This window comes from Nicotiana tabacum, chromosome 20 (genome assembly GCF_000715075.1).
Source record: "Nicotiana tabacum cultivar K326 chromosome 20, ASM71507v2, whole genome shotgun sequence".
NCBI lineage: Eukaryota > Viridiplantae > Streptophyta > Magnoliopsida > Solanales > Solanaceae > Nicotiana > Nicotiana tabacum.
This window is the reverse complement of record NC_134099.1, coordinates 37,335,181-37,357,858: the sequence shown is the minus strand read 5'-3', so window position 1 is coordinate 37,357,858 and position 22,678 is coordinate 37,335,181. Positions and strand designations below refer to the sequence as shown.

General features: G+C 34.6%; 2 protein-coding genes across 3 annotated transcripts in view; both read left to right on the top strand.

The window, feature by feature from the left end:
- Positions 1–4,721, top strand: part of LOC107818865 (WAT1-related protein At3g28050) — a 30,636-nt gene extending 25,915 nt beyond the window's left edge. The window contains exons 8-9 of one of the 2 annotated variants that reach the window (XR_001655527.2): positions 4,312–4,358; positions 4,611–4,721. The gene's annotated coding sequence lies outside the window, so the exon portion shown is untranslated. The remainder of the gene's footprint in view (positions 1–4,311; positions 4,359–4,610) is intronic. The other variant, XR_001655528.2, reaches the window with a different exon arrangement.
- A 6,190-nt stretch (positions 4,722–10,911) lies between these two features.
- LOC107818866 (WAT1-related protein At1g70260) lies at positions 10,912–14,994 on the top strand. Its single transcript, XM_016644924.2, has 7 exons — positions 10,912–11,294; positions 11,380–11,442; positions 11,901–12,017; positions 13,041–13,290; positions 13,849–14,007; positions 14,107–14,258; positions 14,524–14,994. Exons 1-7 carry the CDS (start codon positions 11,014–11,016, stop codon positions 14,702–14,704), a joined length of 1,203 nt encoding a protein of 400 aa, XP_016500410.1. The 5' UTR covers positions 10,912–11,013; the 3' UTR covers positions 14,705–14,994.
- The last annotated feature ends 7,684 nt before the right edge of the window (positions 14,995–22,678 follow it).

Genomic DNA, 22,678 nt, shown 5'->3' with positions numbered 1-22,678 from the left:
AGCACGGTCGCTTAAATTGTTATAATGACTAAACATCTGATTTAAATACATGTTATGACTTACGTGCTTTTATTAAGTTTTAAACCGCTTTTATTATTATCATTTATTTTTATAGAATTGCAACGTCGTGAAAATGCATCTCGAACCACGTCACAATCAATGCACCCGTGATCGTCAACACATTTTGATTCCGTTGAGATTTGGATTTGGGTCACATCAATGTGCACCCGAATCTAAGAATGTGATTTAATTAAGCCGTGCCTAAAGGGTCTAACGCGTTATTATTTTGTAGAAGGCCATGAAATTCACTAAACGGCCTATCCTGAATTCTAAATAATTATTATGGTTATTTATTGAGGGCCCCGCAATTTTGCACCTTTATTTGGCGAGGCTTGTCTCTATTTTAGAAAAGGGTATCCTAAAGTGGCTACATTTTTATATATTTGCGTCAAAAAAAAAAAAACTAAAAGAGAAGAAAGATGCTAAATTAACTATATGCTTTTGTCTAATCCGGACTCTTATCGATTTCTGATTGATTATTTACAAAGCGGAAGGATGCCATAACTTATGAAACATACTTTAATTGGACAAAGAAATTACATTCGAGATTGACCCAATATTATACTTGTGTCCAAACGTTTCTTGAATTGAATTTTACTAGACTTATTGGGGCTGAAATGAAGGAATTAACTACTGGGCGTTGTTACTAATGGGATTTGAACATGATATTATGTACTGCCTAACGAGACCCAGCAAAGACTAAAATGAAACAAGTCAGCATAGTGTAAGTTTGGAGTATCCATACTTTGTATTAACAAATAGCTACGAACTAAAACCTGAAGGACCAAACTCAGAAGTGTATTAGTTAACAATACATTTTCGTACTATTGAACTGGGAACTAACAGCTACACAGGCCCCTTAATATGCCATGAATATTACAACAAATGATTCTGAACTTCTTCAACCTTTTCATTTCATGCTTTCAAGCTGTTTCAATTACATCAATATGGGCCTGAAATGTGTACCTGGAAATGCTGAATGTGCACAGGAGAAAAAGAAGAAGATGTTGAGATCAGCAGCAAAATAAACAGGACTAGCAATAGCAACAGGACAGAGCAGCAGCAGAACAAAACGAGCAGCAGAAAAAGGGCTCAAGTGCAGAAATGCAGCTATGGCCAATAGAAAGAAATAGCCAAACGAGAGCACAACCCAGTGAAGTAGAATCAAGAACTCCAAGCAGACCAAACCAATAGTGAACCAATGGAAAACACTTGACTAAATAGACACAGCTGGAACTTCAAACAATCAGAATGGATTTCAGCGAGTTAAACGACTGAAAATCCAAATAACAAATAGGAGGAAACAATTCCCGATTGTAGATTGTATAATTTCTGTATCTCTTTGTATGTCTTTCAAGCTTTCTCTTTCAACACTCCTCACAGTGTGTGTATTTTCTTTCTTAGTTCTGATTCTCTCTATCTTTTTTATGCTCCTCCTCACAGTGTATCTATTTTCCTCTTCAGCTCTCTTTCCCCAGAAAATCCTCACTGTGTGTTTATTTTTTCTTTTACAGCCCTCCAGGTCCAGTGTGTGTATCCTCCTCCCTATATCCCTGTCTGTCCCCTTTATAAGCCTCAAACTCAAACCTTTATCAGCCTGTTGGATTAATCAAATAACCCCTCCCATGTGCTCCCTTTTTCAGTTCCACTTAGCTATTTAAGTATTAATCCCATGACATTCCCTTGGCAGGCTTTAACTTTTCATTTTATTATCTAAAAGCAAGTATGGGCATTAAAATATATCTGACAGCATATACTGTCAGATTGTTTAAAACTTAAAAGCTTCTTAATGCAGAAAAACAGGCTGTGCACAAGGCACATGAGGTGCACCAATGCACATGCTGTGCACGAGTGCACATGCCTCCCAATTCAGGATTTAAACATAAACAATCCCTTTTTTACATTGACTGATCCAAATCAACAGCTATAGGTAAACAAAACTGGTTCTAAACTGATTTCAACAAATGTTCAACAGAAGCAAATCGATTTACTATGCTCAGACAGTTGAAATTAATTGACGACACATGTCGACTCGACTATATTAGTATTAACATACACAATCGTAGCCAAAAATCAGACATTTAAACAGTATTGATACATGGTTCGTATTATACTGACTAAGCAGGAATACACTCGAGGAGTCAACTAGTCAGTCCAAACTCGAAAACCAGCTACTTGCACAAACAAATACATAATGCCTTATCAGAATAGGAGGGGGGAATTTAGACAAACAAACAGAGGTTCAGGCGAAGTAGTTGAAGCACAGTTGATAGAGGTTAAGGACATAAACAGCACACGAACAGACCCTTACAACAATCAAACAAACCAAAACAACTAAGAAAAGAAAAGAAAACTCACCTTAAACTGCAAAAAGATCGAAACCTTAACTCGGACTTGGCCAAACCTTTCTTAAGGCTGAACGGACTTTAAACGAAGTGTTTCTCAGACGAGAAACACTTGGATTAAAGTCCATTAGACCTTAACCTCTTTGGTTCGAACGGATATGGACCAGTGACGAAGAACCCACAAATTCCAAAACTCAGATCTGGGATTCATGCTTCCCTGATCAGATTCGGACCAAACCAAGTATGGTTTGGTCACGAGGGGGGTCTGGGGAGTATCTGGTACAAAACTGGGATTGGTTGGGTCAGATCGAGTTTTGACTCGAATCTTCGAATGAAGATTCGAGGACCTGGGGGGTGATTCGAAACATGGGGTTGGTAGATTTGGGTTCAGGATGGCCTGGGGGTCCTATGGTGTTCAAGGGAAGGTCACCGGCGTCCATGCCGCCGGCTTTCATGGCGGAAGTATGCAGAGGCGGCTAGGGTTTAGGGCTGTTCGTTTGGGGAGACGAAGCAGCTGGGGTATTTGGATAGGGGGGTAGGGTAGTGTTATGTACTTATATAGTTAGTGGGCAAGTGGATCCTGGCCGTTGGATGAGACGAGATGAAGGGCCAGGATCCTTCGGCTAACAGGGAACGACGTCGTTCCAAGGGTGAAGGGTTAGGGTCGGTCCGGGTGAGACGGGTCGGGTTTATTGGTGGGTTATGGGGATTGATCTTGGACCGTTGGATCGGCTTGGTTTAAACGGTTGTGATGGGTTGGCATCGAAACGACGTAGCTTTGGTGTTAAACTACGTCGTTTCATGGCCTGGGGGTGGGCTGTTTGGACTGGTGGCTTGGGCTGTCCGTTTGGGCTGAGTTCGTTGGGCCAATTTTAACAAATTGGCCCAAGTCCGGAAGGGGTCTTTCCTTTCCCTTTTTTTTTTTTATTTTTTTCTTCTTTTCTTATTTATTTTAAAACAAAGCTAAGCCAAAAAATCAAATTAAAATTAAATACACACTCAAATACAATTATTTGCACACATACTAAAACATTTCAAAATCGGTAAAGTCAAACCAAACAAAATCACGGACGAAAAATGCCTATTCACGATCTTCTATTTAAACGACCGAATTACGGTTTGAATTACGCAGGACACATATATATTTTTTGAATTTTATTTTAATAAAGTAAATAAATAAGAATGGGCCAAAAGCACAAATAAATCCACAAGGTGCCGCACAGAAATCCGAAATTGTACCGCGGGGCCAATTATATATTTTTTATTTCTTTTTGGAGCGATTGTCGTGTGAAGCAAAAATCACGTGCTCACAGGTTGTGTCCCATCTTTTCATGTCAATGGAAGTATGATCATGACTTATTCTCACATGTCATTTTCTTTCTTATATCAGTATGTAATGTGTCATTAAAAGTCTTTTGTTCTCAATAAAGATCTATTTGCATGACTGCTTATTTGGTTGATACCAGTTTGACTATAAGCTCTAACCTGACTTTGTTATCGATTTTACAGAGTCATACATGACTGAATATATCAGATATCTCATTCTTTATGTATAAAAAAGAAAGTTAGATAACTCTTTGTCAAATGTCCGACGCCTCTGTGCAGGAGGAGGCACTTTAGATTGTTGTACCCTCTCTTTTCATGTCAATGGTAGTATGATCCTGACTTGTTCTCACATCATTTTCTTTGTAATAACATCATGTAAAGTGTCATTAAAAATCTTTCATTCTTGATTAAAGATCTATTTGCATGGCTTTGCTTATTTGATTGATGCCAGTGTGACTGTAAGCTCTGGCCTGACTTTGCATCGGCTTTTACAAAGTCATACATGACTGAATATATAAGATAAATCATTCTTTTTGTATGAAAAGAAAACTAGATAAGTCACTGAAATGTTTCTGTGCAGGTGGAGGCACTTAAGATGGTTGTATCCTCTCTTTCATGTCAATGAAAGTATGTCCATGACTTGTTCTGACATGTCATTTTCTTTCTAATAGAATCATATAAAGTTTCGTTAAGAATCTATTGTTCTCGATAAACGTCTATTTGCATGACTATGCTAGTAGGAGGGTAAGCAAGTACTCAATGGAATAGTCGAGATGTGCACAAGCTGACACAGACACCACATTATAAAAAAAATATAGCTATTTGCATGACTTTCCTTATTGATTGATGCTGGGACTATAAGCTCTTGCCTGCCTGCAGACTGGAAGAAGTCAAAGCAAGGTGACAGGGCATATTGTGGAAGTTGCAGACATGTAAGCCACAACCAGATGGAAGTCCTCCTTTACTGAAGTTTGTATAAAATTGTTGGAATACTCATACAAAATTCTCACTGTTGCTGTAAATGCAGAGTAGATAAACCTATAAAATGCAAAATGATTCCCCGTAATGACCTGGTGCATCACTCTTTTATCAGTGTATATAATATTGTTATTCTGGTCAGCATTCACATTCTATGCAAAGGATGCTGTTATTTGTTATAGAAATGGAATATGGTTTTCTCATTTCAAAAGTTCAAATAAAATGCTCCGAATGTGAAATAATTCCCATTCATGTGGTTCATCATAATAACCATAATCAGCAATTAAGCACACATCAGTGATATTAACAGCCTTTTGGTGAAATGCAGGGTAAGACTGCTTATAATAGACTCTTGTGGTCCAGTCCTTCTCTGGACCCCGCACATATCGGGAGTTTGGTGAAATGCAGGGTAAGACTGCTTATAATAGATTCTTGTGGTCCAGTCCTTCTCTGGACCCCGCACATATCGGGAGTTTAGTGCACCAGACTGGTTTTTTTTTTAAATGGTTATGCATATCGTGGGCTAAAGTTATACCTTAGTAAGTTAGCATGTCTCGTAAAAAAGAACTTGTTCTATTAAAATAATAATAGGACAGGAGCTAATATAGACCTTTCAATTAACTTGGTCTTATAGATAGATGGCCTAGGCACGTTCATCCCTTATAAATGTTGGACAGAGGTATTGAGTCTTGGAAGTCGAACCAAAAGAAATAGAAAACTAAGTTTGGATTTTATCGAAGTTGGACCTTGTGTGAAATATTAGAGCTTAACTGTCCAAAGAAGAGGAATACAAAAAAGTCAACATCTGAAAGTAATTAACAGCAAACCTAACAACAGTATAATAACCACAACGAGCTAATTTGTTATTTATTCAGAGAAGTGAAAGACCTCTAGCATGAGATTCTTCACTCTAGAAGTATTATACATGGAAGTAGTTAGCAAAAATTTTAGCAATATATTAATCTAACTATTCCGTACTAAATGGTTTCATTACCATTGATAAACAAAAGTGATTATTTGAGTTGCGTGTAAGTCAAGAAATAAATGAAAAGAAAGAGAAACACTAGATGTGAATGCTAGATTGAGTGAATGAGAGAAGAAACGATAAACTATAGATATTTATAAGAACGGAGCTGTTTTTTGATTGTCAACAACCTAGTCAAGTTGTGACTTGTGAGCATTCATTTGTATTCGGTAAGTTGTATTCAATCGCGTAGTATGGTACCAAGAGAAATTGAAGCAGTTTCGGAAAGACAATATATTTCTCATTATTTAAGAGCCGAAGATAATATTTGAAGTTGAAAAATCTACTGAGGGCGTGTGTTAAAAATTTATCACCACTTAATATCCCAGATATCTCAATATAGAATCCAGAATTCAAGTATAAGAGTTTGTAAACTCGAAATTAGTCTTTAATTAAAGTCGTAAATTCAATTGTATTCCTCACCAGTCACCACCATATAATATATGGTGTTCAGCTTCACTTCAAATGCCGGCTGCGGGAAGAGATCACTGACAGCTTCCTACTTAATTAATCTATATCTGTCTATATCTATATTTATATCTATATTATTATAAAAGTGGGAAGACCTAAACTAGAAAGTTAGATTATTAAAATGCCCTTCTTAAAGATCTAATTATCCTACTTACAAATTATAAGAAAACTCACCATCCGAAGAGGTGCCTTTTCTTTCGGAAAGGATGTCATTTAACGAATGAGTCTTGGATTTTTAAGAATAACACAAAGGAAAAAATTGGAAGGAATAAAACACTTAAAAGTTGAGAAGAAAAGATAACTATAGTAACGATGCAAATATGCGGTTAAGTTCAAAGAAATAAAGATCCTACAAGATTGTGGTGTTCTTGAGTTTCAGAAGTTCTGAAAATCATAAGACTGATTATTTTTCTATTCAAAGAAATAAAGATCCTACAAGATTGTGGTGTTCTTTGAGTTTCGGAAGTTCTGAAAATCATATTATTTCCATACAACGTGACAAATAATGTAGAAATTCAGAATTAAGGATGTCATTTTTGAAGAAAATTAAGTCAACAGACAACAATTATTTGCGTACAGTAATATTCTTTTATTCTTTTCACTCCTTGATCTTTTGACTTCTCTTAAAATTATGGAGATTAAAAAGAAAATCATTGAAGGAGTTCATTATGCATCGAATATTTTTTCTTCAATCTGTAAGCTAATTTCTCTATATACAACGGCGCAAAGTTTTTTTTTTTTTTTTTTAAATAATGTTTGGAACTTGATTGTCTTATTATCATTATCGACCAAATTTTCCCCGTGTGATAATAGATGTACGACTCTGTTTTTTTGCCTTTTGCATTGCATATATGTTGGTTTAGTTAGTATGTACTACTATAATAATAAGTTTCTCATTTAATTTCTTTCCTTGATCCGACTTAAAAAGAGAGATGACTATGATCTTTGTGAAGTATTTTTTTTATATACTTTTTCACGTGAAGGAAAGAGAGATTAAAATATAAATATGTTTAGGAATGAAAATATAAAAATTATAAAGATGTAATGGAAAATTTGCAAACTTTAGACAGATTTGTACACTCTCATGATTTTTATGAATAAAAAGGATAAAACACCTTGATTAATAATATGTTTTTATCAGGCAATACTATGGTGGGAGAGTTTTTATAGTTATCTGTATCTATTTTTGTTACAATAAAATACATTACAACAAAAATAAAGTTAAGTTATTACAAGAGAGTTACAAGAGTGTCTATAGGTAGACTGAAATATTGGAATAGTTTATACGAGTGATTCTTGATTTAAAAAAACCCCAACAAAATAAGAAATCTATGTAATTCAATGATTATCAAGCTATTATATCGTAAATTAGTGCACATATCTAAATAATATCAAAGCACTTACCATTTAAGTGAAAGGCAAAATAGAAAAAAAAAAAAATCTGGTGTATGGAAGAAGAAAACACATATTTAAATCATCTGAATAAAATATCTTTAGAAATAAATAAACAAAGTATTTTTGTAATATATTTCTCTTAAAAATACTTTAATAAATTAGAAACAATTACAAAGAATTCAAATCTTTAAATGATAATTTATTATAGACGCAAACGAAAGTAAAACACTATGCTGTGGGAACTGGTTGAAAGAATAAATTCTAACTATGATATTAATCTTTTTTTTATATCTTTACTTCTTATGGGATAGAATTAATACAGTCCTTTCAACATCCATCAATTAAAAGTAATTCGATAACGATAATAAACTCTTGCTTCACAAAAACATAACATCTGAGTGCATGAATATGTGCTTGGACAGAGAAATTAAGCTTTCCTAGAATAAAGAAACAGTGGATCAATTAAAATATGGTGGTTTAATTGCATTTTTGCGATATTGCTTTATTCTTTTCTAATTTGTTGGAAACTATTCTTATAGTATTTCTTATGGATTAAATGGCATTTTGTGTATTTTGCTGGTGAGAAGAAAAAAAAAAGACATCTTATGTTCGTCACCTGACCATTTTATTTAAAAGGAAATAACTTTTTAAGAAAATTCAGAAAAATACCTAAATCTTCTAGAGTATTCATGCTAAAGCTAAAAGGGAAGCATGATAACTTGTGAAATTGAAGTAATAAAAATATAAAGCTTAAACAAATTTAAATTGAATATATTAGCTGAGATGGTTGAGGTTTCATCCGGTACAATTGAGTTGGCTAACTAAGAATCAACAATCATCATTTTCTTGCATTTACAGTTTTGTCTTTATCTTTTACTCTATAATTCAAACACAACTTCATTATTATATTTATGTAATTTTTTCAAAAAAAAAATTATACTTATGGAGATGAGATACACGCGCAACGCATGTGCCGGAAACTAGTTGAAATGAAATATGTACTAAATTATGCTAATATAACAGCACTCTCAAACTGACTCCATTTGCCCAAAAAACGCCTTTACGTATACAAGAAAGGCTGCATATATAAATAATATGACGCCTATTAACACGTACAGAGTTTCTTTTTGAACTTAATTATTTAATTTAATAAAAGGACGATAAGGTACATTTTTTATAAGGTACTTAATATTGCCAAAAAAAATTACGTCAAGATATAGCAATAATTTGAAAAGAAAAAGAAAAAAGAAATAAACAATCCTTAGCTGGAGCAGCGGTAAATCCAACTGCTTAGCTATAAGTTCAATTGAATTCATAGTTTTTATCCTAGACCTAGATTTTCTATATAAAATTCATTAAAATTGATTTAAAAATTGAGCTATGAACCCATAGCTCACAGAAGGTGACATGTTCAATGGTTGAAGTTGAATCTTGAACCAATAAAATTAAAATTATGAATTCGCCTTTGAACGGGAGAATAATATGTTTAATGTACAACCATAAAAAGTAATCACATTGTTAGAATATGAATTGACAAACAATAGTAAGTTTCTACTGTGGTAAAAATAGCTTATTGTAATTACTGATGTTGAAGACTATTTCACCATAATCAAATGATTCAATTAAAATAACAGCGTCAACTATATGCCCTAGAAAAAGAAAAAGAAATAAATTAAGTTAAAGAAACACCTAAAATAAGGTTTGGACAAACAAACATTTGACAAGTATGAGAAGAGCAGTTGGGTCCAAAGATGACAAAAGGGTTCACCTATTATTTCAAAAACATGGTCAGGGCCTCAGGGGTCACCACTCTGATGACGTTTTACTATAATAATCAGTTTCGGGTCTTTTTCTTCCACTTTTAATTGCTTACGTAACATCGGGAAGGATCCTAATATATTTTTAATTAAATATTTTGAGTTCGAGCTTTAAGTATGAAATTATTTTTGTTAAGGAGTATTTTATTTTTTAATGTAAAGTTTTCCCATACAAATTCGAATTCAATCGAACTTCAAGACAGATTCCAAATACCCGGTGACAAAACAAAACAAAAAAAATGCTTACGTCTATTGTTTAAACACAAACGAAACTCGAATTGCTGATGTCTTAAATTCTTCTAATTTCTTTATCACTTGCTATATCAACTACCCCCTTAAAGTATCACAACCAGCCAATCAGTTAAGAGTATGTTAATTAACCTTGGATTCTTATGCGTGACTGGTGTCATCTCTATTTTCTTAAAACAGATTTATGGAGAAGGATGTAATCTTTATCTTTTTGTACGTTATAAGTTTCGATTTTAGGAGAATAATCACATAACCTTTCTGGCCCAAATTAACTGACATTAGTTTCAATTTTCAGAAGAAAAAATAAAATGTATAGTTCTCCGTCCCAAATTGTTCATCCTTTTGTGCCTATTGGCAATCAATTTAATGAATCCTCAGAGTAAAATTGGATATGAAGTAAATACGTTATTTACAAATGATATGGATACTAAAATGATAAAAATTATTTTAGAACTCACTTAAACTAAAACTATTTAAATTCTTCATAATTTAACTTTTATTTCCACCTTACACTAATATTTGTTTAAACATAGTTGACAATTTAAGGCGACACTATCCACAGAAAATTCACCCATAGCTACGACTACGACTATAGTATTAGTTCTGATAGATCAATAGTGGGTTACAAATAGGTCATAAAATCAACATAAAGCTATGAAAGAATATTTGAGGATTTCAACGCTGGTCATAGTTAGATGTTCACTTTCAATCAATTAGGAAAAACTAGAAGATTTTTCATCTCACCAATTGACTTACGTTACGTTGTTTTTTTCATTTCCTCGCTAACCCATCACGCTTTGAAGTTATTTAGTAAAAATGAAGACTATTTCCCAGAGAAACTCTTCTTTAACTATTGCAAAAAAATAAAAATAAAACACATTGGATAAATTAGGTCAAATGGATTATAAATTAATCATAGATATTTGTTTAGTAAAATATTAAGGCAATCATCCTTTGTTCGATCGTGTCACTGAATTGTCTCATTCTTGTGTGAAAAAAGGCTCTGTAATCTGGAATAATATTGGAATTGTGAGGTGTAATAATGGAGTTGCGAAAAAATATCTCGTAGGGACATGATTAATTTGAACCACAAAGACAAACCTTGTGGGGACTATTTATTATATTTAAATAACTTAATGTTATACTAACTACCTGAAACAATCCACGTAGGACAAATAAGAAGAGTTTCTTGAATAGAGTATAGTATTAATAAAATACTAATTGTTGAGTCACGGCCTCTTGGGTCACTCGAGTTGCTCGTTCCCTTTAAAAGTAGCTTAACCTTTGCATGAAAGGTTAACTTCTTCTGTTAGTATATAGAAAAGTTATCATTGCCTTTTCTCCATAAATGGGAGACACACTAAACAAATTAGCCAAACGAGCTAGAAGCTTAGATAATACAGAGATAGAAAGTGGAGGAGAAAATATGGGTGTAAAAGCTGTAGTAGAAGATATTTTGCCATGCACAGCCATGGTTTTAATAGAAATTTGCACTATTTTCTTGACAATTATGGCGAGTACAACCATGTCAAGATTAGGGATGAGCCCTTTTGTTTTTGTGGTTTACACGAACGCTCTTAGCTCTATCATACTTCTTCCTTATTCATTTCTCTACCATAGAAGAGACAAGTAAATTTTCAACACCATTCTTTTTGTTATTTTTGATTGTATAGGATGTAATCTGTGTTGATTTTTCTTTCTTTACTTGTTGCAGGATACAAGCGCCATTGTTTACTTTTCCACTACTTCTTCGTGTATCCCTCCTTGGTCTTGTAGGGTTAGTTCTTCTTTCTAATTTCTCTTTTCTTGCTGAATAATATATTAAGAATTACAGAAAAGAGAGTGCGAGAGAGAGAAAATAGAAATCATCATTATAACCTAGCTAGGTTGATCATAGGAACAAACTAATTAAGAATAGTGGTTGATGATCCAGAATTTAATCTTGATAGATTCAACATTAAACCTCTTACACCGGATATTTGTATTTTCTAAATTATAATTTTAAAATTTAATATTTATTAACATTTTAGTGGTTTTTCGTGCACGCTCACATATATATACACAGTTTAAAAAAGACTGAGGTTCAGTTTATAAACCTATTGTATCAGCCTCTATTTAAGAACATCACTTACTTATTTAGCGATTTGAATAAATCATTGAAAGTAACAAAGACAGTATTAACATCACTTGAAAAGTGTGATAGAAAATTTGATTAAATTATGGTTGTTTTTACAGGGTAACAATAGCTCAGAATCTTGCATTTGCGGGACTAAGTTACAGTTCACCAATAGTAGCATGTGGCATGGCCAACCAGATCCCAGCCTTTACTTTTATTCTCGCCATATTCCTCAGGTTCTTTCTTCAACCTCTATTTAATTATTTATTTATTTTATATGGCTTCTATTGGATGGAATCTTGAAAACTAGATACTAAAGCTGTAGACAAAAAGAAAAAGATTTGCTCCCACCTTTGTTATTGTGAGATCCTTTAATTTCTTGCAACTTGAAGATGAAAAGAGGAGAAATGACAAAAGATGATGTAGAAAGAGAGAGAGGAACTTGTGGATGATGTTGGAAGTGGGACATCAAGTTTGATTAATTAGATTTAAGAGACGTGTGTGTATATATTAAGGTGGGCACAAGCCAATATATTTGGATCCAAATTGATGGGCCATATATACCACAAGAGAGATCGAAGGGTAGCTATTAATTAATTGGGTGTAATTGGTTGGTACAGAGATGGACCTACTACCAACATGCAACTAGTTTTACATGTAAAAATCAAAAACTGAAATGTCAAACAACTCCTTCCAATGAAAAATTATGAATAGATTTCCTAAATAGTTTCGGCAAGAATAAAACAGACAACACCCAGTAATTTCAGCCTCACTTCCACGTTGGTCTGTTATTGCAACTAATAAACTCAAAATGAATTTAACTTATATTTCTATGGATAGTATCAATAAATTGTGACTTGTCGTAGTGATATAAATTATTAGTTCCATTTTCTTTGAACAGCTACTTGAGCAACCAATCATCATGACTAGTTGGATATCTTTTGTGCATTTATTCTCTGATCTTTAAATTTGTTATATATACATGAAAGATTTGGTTTTGTAGTCTTTTGAAATAAATTTTTAGTTATATGTTCTTTTTCGCAAGAGACCAGTAAAAAAGAAAATAAGAGATATGTAAATTAAATAAAATATAGGAGATCTTTGTAGAATTATTTTCTTTATTCAAATTATAAGTGAACATAAAAAATCAGTAAAAAATAACACAAGAGATCTGTACCATTTCCTTATTATAGGCCATCTTTTAGGAAGTTACGTTAATTATCATTAATCATTTATGCTAATCAACATAACCATTTTAGGAAAATAAAAGTTGATTTGAAGAGCCAAGGAAGCCAAGCTAGAATAATTGGAAGCCTAATATCAATAATGGGGGCATTATCAATTACATACTACAAAGGTCCAGTGGTGAAGCAATACTCCCCATTTTTCCTTCAGCTAGCCAGGCCGCGCCTCCTTGCTGTATTCACTTCAACACATGAGAACTGGGTTCTTGGCTGCTTTTTATTTGCAGCTGCTTCATTTTCTCTTTGCATTTGGAATATTATTCAGGTTTAATTATCATTCTTCTTTATTATTATCTCTTTAATTTTCTCATTTCCCTCTTTCCTTGGCCATTGGGTGGATATTTTGTATTAATTTGGTACGACATAAGTCGTTTTTCAGAAAAATATTTTTCATGATGAGGGAGTTATTTTTGGTGTTTAAAAAATATTTTTTTTAATCAAAAATAACTTTCTTCACTTATGAACAAAAGTCGTTTTCCTTACAATTATCTTATTACTAACTTTTAACTTCATATTAGTTAACACTTTGAAGGTATCTCATTAACATGTAACTTCATAACGTGATCAAGTAACACTGAGACATTATTATTATCTAAGCACTCAAACAATTTACTAAAACACTCTTGGATTCGTGCCCATTATTATTATTAATAATTTATAATATGTGATTTTTAAAAAAAAAATTATTTTCTACTCACAAGCTGATCAACATCGAAAAATACTTTTTTTCAGAAAATAGGTTCATGAAAAATGGCTTCAGTCTATATCATACACACTTTTAATTGCGGTGTATTTACTTGTATTTCTTTTTACTAATTTTCAGGCTGGAACTATTAGAAAGCACCCACAGGTGATGAAAATAGTGTTTCTCTATACTTTATTTGGGACGATCCAATCTGCAATACTTGCTTTACTGATGGAAAAAGATTTGAGAGTATGGAGACTTGAGCTTAACATGGAACTTCTTGTTGTTGTTTTAACTGTAAGCCCAATAAGTACATAAATTTTCAAAATTTGACGTACTTAATTTCTAGTTAATTTAAACTAAATTAACATGCAAGTTTTTTTTCTTAATTACTAGGCTATTTTCGGCAGTTTAATACGTAGCAGTGTACAAATGTGGTGCATGCGTTTGAAAGGAGCTTCATTTCCTCTATTTTTCAAGCCAGTGGGAGTCCCAACAGCTAGTACTTGTGGCTGTTTACTTTTTGCCGAAACTTTTCACTATGGAAGGCAAGTTTTATCTTCTTTCTTTTTCCTTAAGATTTGAGTTATACATGTAAAAAAATAATAAATTTCAGACTATTACTATAATTTAACTTGTTATAATATTTGAGTACTTATCATTTATTTAGGTTATCGATATCCAATGCTTATTATATAGAGTTATTTGCAATTATCTTTTTATCAACACAGATATATATTTCTTTTTTTCTGATGTTTAAGCAATTAATATTATTGTTCTTTCCTAACACGAAAATACTAATCAATATTGCAGCATGTTTAGTGCAATTATATGTGGATTGGGTTATTACACTACACTCTGGGGACAACTCAAAGACGACGAAACAAATAAAAATATTAAGGGTAGTACGTCAACTACTTCTGATGAGAAAGTTCCTCTTCTGCAAGAAAAAGAAGCGGAGGAAGAAGAAGAAGAAGAAGATTCGCCGGTTTAAGATGGAAGAAATTAAGATGAAGATATTTATATGTTAGGAAAGTTGTATATATGTGTTGGAGGATGTATTTTTTGAAGCCTTCCATCGCAAGTTGAACAACTGAAATTGTTGTTCAGCTATATTTTGTATAGTTAGGGGTTATGCGCGCTCGATTTGATTAATTTGATGGAGAAATAATTTTTACTGTTTAGGTTTGTAAATATATTGTAAGCATTGGGTTTGAGATTGATGAAAGATTGTGATTATATGACAATGAGTTTAAGTTATATATATCTTTTTAGTGTAACAAACGTTTTACACTACCAGGAGAAGATATTTATAAGAAAATTGTAATCTTAGAGATATCTAACCCGTTATAACAGATAAAACTAACATGTTGGTGTGATGATGTGTGGATAACTTAATCTCTATAAGAATTATTTCCTTCCACGTTTTTGGTCGACTATATATCGGAATAATGCTCCCGTTTCAGAGCTTACTCAAAAATTGACGTATTGTTTCCTAAAGGCATACAAATAAGTGGATTTTTTCGCAAAACATGAGCAGAATTTACTACAAGGATGTTTCAACTTCCAGCTTTTATCCAGAATTAATTACGATTGCGACAAATTTTAGAAAGTGCAAGGACCTTTCTACTTCCGAGTTGTACAAGATGATTTTATTTCTTCTGCTAACACAAGATGATTACCTACTCTCGTTGTTAGCCCAAGTAAAGGTGAAGTTTTGAAAACCGACAAAGGAACTGAGACATGGACCAGATCCATCTTGTGAAGTACAGTTATAATCAACCCAAACATGTGAGATGCACGTGAAGGAGATAAACTAACTTATCAGAAGTGATATCTCCCGATCATGATCGAAAATGTTGCATATTATATAAGGGGAAAGACTCCTTACAGAAAGAGAACACTGTTTAGGAAAATGATAGAATTAGAGTATGAGATCAACTAGAACTCTTCCACCATGGAAGAGTAGCATCTGTATCCTAGTCAATCTCTAATTACTAACTCCTTAAATATTAGTGTTGTTCTCTTTTATAGGTAATGCATATAAGCAGAAGTAAAACGTGAATTAAGAGCAAAATAACAAGGCAATTTTGCAAGCAATTTATGTGTAATTCAAGCGTGCAAATCTGAAGCTACTTGAACCAGATAGAAGAACTAGTTCCGAGTGTCTATCTTTTATTCTAGTTCAATTGTAGTAAGTGATTTTACATTGTACCTTTCAGCTTATATAGAAGCAATTATATTAGGTACTTAGAGTTTTCAAGTTAGAGTTAACTTGAAGTTGTCGCAACAGTTGAGGCTGTGTTCCACAACGAGGATTAGAGTTAATCCTAGGTTTACAAAAGAATTTTTGTAAATGCAGTTTTTGGCTCAGTGATTTTAGTAGAGACTTTGGGAAAATCATACTGGAAGGTAGGTCGTGGTTTTTCCACTTTTTGAGCCAGGTGTTTTCACGTAAAATCTCTGTGTTCATTATTTTCTGTATTTATTATTCCGCAACAGTAGTAGTTGGAACACATAAAAGAACCAAGTTCTTCTATAATCAAATTAAGCGAAAATTGGGTACCACACAAATCATCCCTCCCTCTTGTGTGGTATTGAAGTATAAAACATCAATTGATATTAGAGTAGGTTATCCTTGAAGAGGCTAACACCTTAGGAACAGATCAAGATGAGTACACCACCTGGAAACAGTGAAGGACAATCCACTGCTAGGCCTTCACTCTTTAATGTCCAGTACTATTCTCGGTGGAAGAACAGGATGAGAGACCACATCATAGGAGAAGACTATAAACTTTGGGACATTGTTACTGATGGTCCCCTGGCTACTACAAAGAAGAATGTTGAAGGAGTGGACGTGCGAAAGACGAGAGCTGACTGTACTGCTAAAGATTTGAAGAAATGGGAAAAGAATGCCAAGGACAAGAAATGGCGTGTGTGTGGACTAGGTCTAGACGAGTACAACAGAATTCAAAGTTGTACTACTACTAAGGAAATCTAAGACACTCTACAAGTTTCCCATGAAGGAACTCCTCAAGTAAAGAGATCAAGAGGAACACTGTTGTATTCTCAATATGAGAATTTCACCATGAAGGAAGGTGAAACCATCCAAGAGATGTACACAAGGTTCACAACACTAATAAATGAACTTAAGTCTCTTGGAAGAATTATCCTTGAAGAAGACAAGGTTGAGAAAATCTTGACAAGGGTCTTGCCAGTAACCTGAGAAAGCAAAATCACTGCTATTCAGGAATCTAAGAACATTGCTACTCTCAAGTTGGATGAGCTGATTGGAAACCTCACTGCCTATGAACTGAGAAGGCAAACCATGAAGATGGATGCACCCAAGAAGGAAAGAAGCCTAGCTCTAATAATAGCTGAAGGTGTAGACTTGGAGGATGATGAAATGGCTATGATCACAAGTGATTTCAAAAAGTACCTAATAAGAGGAAAGGGTTCTTCAAGAGGTGTAACTTAAACAAACCAAGGGCCCCTGAAAAAAATAGACCAACGAGGGCTGCTACAAATGTGGCAAGACTGACCACATGATTAAGAACTGTCCTGAGTGGGAAATTGAATGGAAGAAATAAAGGGTTGAACAAAGAAACAGGAAAAAGGAACATGTTCAACCCAAGAAGAACAAAGGATCAACAAAGGCTATGGTTGCTGCTTGGGGAAAAAGCTTAGATAAGGATACAACAGATGAAGATGGAGATGAACAAGCACTTATGGCCATTGGAGAATCAGACGATGAACAAGAGGTAAGTGTAATTCATCTCAAAGACAATATTAAATTTTTGTCTAAAGAAAAGCTATCTGAATTATTGCTAGACTTCATTGATGAGTGTGAGGTCATAAACAATGAGAATGAATAACTTTCTAGGGAATGTGTGATCCTAAAAGCCAAGTGCAAAAATCTAAAACTCAGGGCTAGTGAAAGTGACAGTAAAAATACTGAGTTGAAGAGACATGTCCTTGAACTTGACACATCTGTCTTAGAACTTAGATTTGAAAATCTAAAACTGAAATTAGGAACAGGTAGAAAGAAATCTGATCACACACATTTCACCTTAGAAGAAAATCTAGGAAAAATAAAGAATGAGCTGTACAAGAGAGATGAGCAGATAAGAGTCCTAAAAGAAGATCTAGGCAAGGTGAAGCATGAACTAATAAGTCATCTGATGCACTATCCTGGCAATAAGAGCACCACAATAGCAATAAGAGAGGACTTGGCTGTGGGACCCCAACACCTAAGTGGGATCCCAAAAGCAAGTACATCACACTTCCTGAGAACAAAATTTACACACATTGTGGCAAGACTAGTCATTACAAAAGTGAATGTAATGCAAAAGAAAAGGTCAGTCAAAAGAACAAAATCTTTGTTCAAGAGAAAAATAGACTGCCTGGATGAGCTAAAAGGAATTTAATTCACCCATTTGCCTATAGAAAGGGACCCAAACTAGTTTGGGTTCCTCAGACTAACCTCTGATTTCGTTTTACAGGTCCAAGTGAGAGGAAGTAGCCAAATATGGTACATTTGGATATTGCCTACTCAAAGCATATGACTGGAAGTAAGAACCAGTTCCTTTCACTTGAGGACCTAAAAAGAGGTAATGTCTACGTTGGAAATGGAAAGAAATATGAGATCATTGGGGTTGTAAAGGTAGGTAAGACAGACTCATATTCCATTGAGAATGTCTACTTGATAGATGACTTGAAATATAGCCTAATCAGTGTATCACAACTGTGTGACAGAGGTAACCTGGTAGCATTCACCTCGACCAAATGCTTTGTGATTAATCTTACCACCAACAATATTATTTTGTAGGAAAAAAAAGTTAACAATATTTACATTGCAGATTTGTCCACTCTTTCAAAAAACTAACTCACTTGCTTAAGTGTGTTGGACAATGATCCCCTCCTATGGCACAAAAGACTTGGTCATGCAAGTCTAAATCAACTCAACAAATTAGTCTCCAAGGACCTAGTGATAGGGTTACCTAACATCAAGTTTAAGGAAGACAAAGTTTGTTAGGCTTATGCAAGGGGGAAGCAAGTAAGATCCTCTTTTAAAAGCAAGAAAGTGGTAAGCACAACCAGTTTGATAGAACTGGTTCATATGGATCTCTGTGGTCTAATGAGAACATTGAGCAGAGGTGGTAAGAAATATGTGATAGTACTTGTTGATGATTACTTTAGGTTTACTTGGGTATTGTTTTTAACATCTAAGGATGAAGCATTCGACATATTTACTGCCTTTGTTAGAAAAACTCAGAAACAACTAGGTAATCAACTTGCATCAATTAGTTCTAATCATGGAACTGAATTTGAAAATGCTAAGTTTGCTGAATTTTGTGATGAGCATGGTATAGATCATAATTTCTCTGCCCCTAGGACTCCTCAACAAAATTGAGTAGTTGAAATAAAAAATAGGACTCTTGAAGATATGGCTAGGACTATATTTTTTTCTAGTAAACTGCCCCATAGCTTCTGGGAAGAGGCTGTAAATAATGCATGTTAAATCATTAATAGGTGCATGACTAGACCTCTTGTAGAGAAGACTCCTTATGAGTTACTTAAAGGGAGAAAACCAAATATATCCCATCTTAGGGCATTTGGATGCAAGTGTTTTGTGCACAATAATAGAAAGGACTCCCTAGGTAAGTTTGATCCTAGAAGTGATGCAGGAGTATTCTTCACATAGCAAAGCTTATAAAGTGTAAAACAAAAGAACTTTGTGTGTAGAAGAGAGTGTACATGTAGTTTTTGATGAAACTAACATTCTTTCTGAGAGACAGGAACATGAAGATGAATCTATTGGGTTGGTAAAAAAATTGAGTGAAGTCACAGCTCAAGTTGAAGCTACACCAAAAGAAAGAACATGTGATGGAACAGGTTCTTTCATTCAGGGCAACCTGACAGGAGGAACTGAACAAAGAAGAAGTGAATCTAACTCCCAAATGGAACCTGTCCATGAGCCTATTCCTCAGCTACAGAGCATGGGAGAAACTCCAAACAGAAATCAAACTGGTTGTGAAACCTTACAAGTATCAAAGTTCTCATCCTATTGAGAACATCCTTACTGACCCTACTTCTGGAGTTAAAACCAGATCTCAATTAAAGAATCTGTGTGCTTTTGATGCATCCTTATCTCTTATTGAACCTAAAAATGTTGCTGAAGCTTTGCAGGATGCAGACTTGGTGAATGCAATGTAAGATGAACTCAATCAGTTTGAAAGAAGTCAAGTGTGACATCTTGCCACTAAGTCATTAGCACTAAATGGGTCTTCAGAAACAAACTTGATGAAGATGGAACGGTTATAAGGATTAATGCAAGATTGGTGGTCCAAAGTTATAGCCAAGAGTAAGGCATAGATTATGATGAGACCTTTGCTCTAGTTGCAAGACTGGAAGCAATAAGACTCCTCATAGCCTTTGCAGCACACATGGAATTTACCCTTCACCAAATGGATGTGAAGAGTGCCTTCCTAAATGGCTACTTAAAGGAAGAAGTCTTTGTCAAACAACCTCCAGGGTTTGAAAGTAAGGAGTGTCCAGATCATGTATACAAACTGGACAAGGCCCTATATGGACTGAAGTAGGATCCTAGAGCATGGTATGAACGCTTATCCAAATTCCTTCTTAAACATGGATACAAAAGAGGTAAGATTGATAGCACTTTATTCTTGAGGGAAAAAAGTAAGGATCTACTAGTAGTTCAAATTTATGTCGATGACATAATTTTTGGGCCAAACACTGAAAAACTGAGTAAGAAATTTGCTAAATTAATGGGGAGTGTGAGCACGCGATTTTTGCTTCACGAAAATTACTCCAAAAGAAATCGAAAATAAAACAAGTTACCTTCGAGTACAATTTTGAGAATTTGCATGACATTTTTGTAATTATTTTTGCCCGTAAATGTTTACTTTGTTGTAGTTAATCATAAAATATAAGAAATACATGTTGCATGCATATTTATGATTTAATTGTGCATTTAGGAATTAATCAAATCATAGTTTGGTTCTAAAAGGAAAATCGCAAAAAATACTTATTTTTTCTTTTATGTGTCATCATTGTGTGATTTATTTTAATCAAATATTTTAATTTGTGTGTTGATTATTGTAAGTGTTAATTGATATTTGTGTAGTTTATTTTTGATTTTAAAATTTAATTAGAAATTGTGTTTTTTAATTAGAAATTAAAGAAGGAAAAGAAAATAGTGCAAAAATTGAGAAAAATTCGGACCTGGGCTCGTTTTAAACCCAAAGAAAATCAGGCCCAAAACACATTGATCCAGTCCATCCCTCAGAAACAAGGAACGACGCCGTTTTGGCACCTCCCATCTGGACCGTTGGTCAAACAGATCCAACGGTCCAGTTCAGCTCTCTCATTAATCCAAACGACGCCGTTTAGGCATGACCAATCAGAGCCGCTCATCCTATCCAATCCAATGGATCCAAGCTTTCCCCAGATACCCGACCCACTAGTACCCGGATTGACCCATTCCCGACACTAGACCAAACGACGCTGTCCCTTTAAGTGAAAAGATCAAGGTCGTTGATCATCAATGATCCAACGGCCAAAATTCAACTCCCCCGTCCCGTATATAAACCCTCCTCTCTTACCCCCACGCCCCCTAAGCTAGACCCCCCTCCTTCATCCTCGTCTCTTTCAGAGACTGAACCGAAACCCTCTAGAACCCTAGCGTCTCCCTTCCATCCCCCTACCTAAAACCCGACGGCAACGATGCCGGTGACCACCAAATTAACACCCCTAGTGCACCTCGACCCCCTGGACACGGATCTGCAAACCGTGGGGTTCGAATCAACCTACATCGTCTCGAATCTTCATCTGATGATCCGAGCCAAAACTCAACTTATACCAACCGATCCCAAATGCACACCAGTTACTCCCCTGACCTCCCTCGTGACCAAACCAAGCCTAGTTTGGTTCGAATCTAACCAGAAAAGCTCGAACCCCTAATCTGAGCCCCAAGAACCCTAGAAATCCAAAACCTGGGGGTTTGTCCAATTAAACGAAGGGTTGGGGTCTAATAGACCTTAATCGAGGTGTTCTCAGTTGAGAACACTTCGATTAAAGTCCGTTCAACCCCAAAAGAGGTCCGAGTCAGAATCCAAGACGGGTTCGTCTAACCTTCAATTTCTTAAGATATTTTCTTTTCCTTGTCAGTTCCATGTTTTGTCTATGTCTGTTTATGTGTTTAAATGTCAGTTTGAGTTTGTTTTCATTGGTGTCGACTATTCTGTCCACCTCGCCCGGACCTTTTATTTGGTCGAATTTGCTTATGCGCGTTTTGTTGCGTGTAATTACAGTTTGGGCAATCGAGTCGAATAGGCTCCGTCGATTGGTTAAGTTTTGCATAAAATCACTGTGCCTATCAGTATGAAATCACCCCCGTACCTGTTCGAGTTCGATTATTTGTTATCGATTGTATATGTTGTAATATATGGTCTGTTAATAAGTGTCATCGATTAGTTTCGCAGTCTTGAATGTTAAAATAACCTGATGACAATTTGGTTCACATTGCTTCAATTCTGATTGAGTCAATCTGTACCATTTATCTATCAGTCTAGGAACTATTTTAACTGATGAATTGGATCTAATTCACTGCTTTAAACTGTTAATGGAAGCCATATGTGGACAGATGCTTTTGAATTAATCAATTCATCCGACCATGCTTGATTAGCATTAAATATTATTTGAACATCCACTAATGGCCTGCAGAGAATAACAGGCCTTTCATATTTAAAAAAAAAATTGAAAAGAATTGCATCTGAAAAGGGGTATAGAATGAGTGCTTTTAAAATAAGGAAGCATGGGGGGTCAGTTTTTAATTGGTTTTAACAAGCTGGAAATCAGTAACAGCATGGGTTCAATGATAAAAGGTAGAAATGCACATGAGGAAAAAGAAAAAAGAGGCTGAAAGTTGAAATGTTAAAATAAAAAA

Bases quoted from the DNA above. Each gene is read 5' to 3' on its own strand.
- LOC107818866 (XM_016644924.2), top strand. From the start codon at position 11,014: ATGGGAGACACACTAAACAAATTAGCCAAACGAGCTAGAAGCTTAGAT. The intron at 12,018-13,040 runs GTTCTTTCTTCA...TAACCATTTTAG, and splicing joins ATTCTCGCCATATTCCTCAG to GAAAATAAAAGTTGATTTGA. The intron at 13,291-13,848 runs GTTTAATTATCA...ACTAATTTTCAG, and splicing joins GCATTTGGAATATTATTCAG to GCTGGAACTATTAGAAAGCA.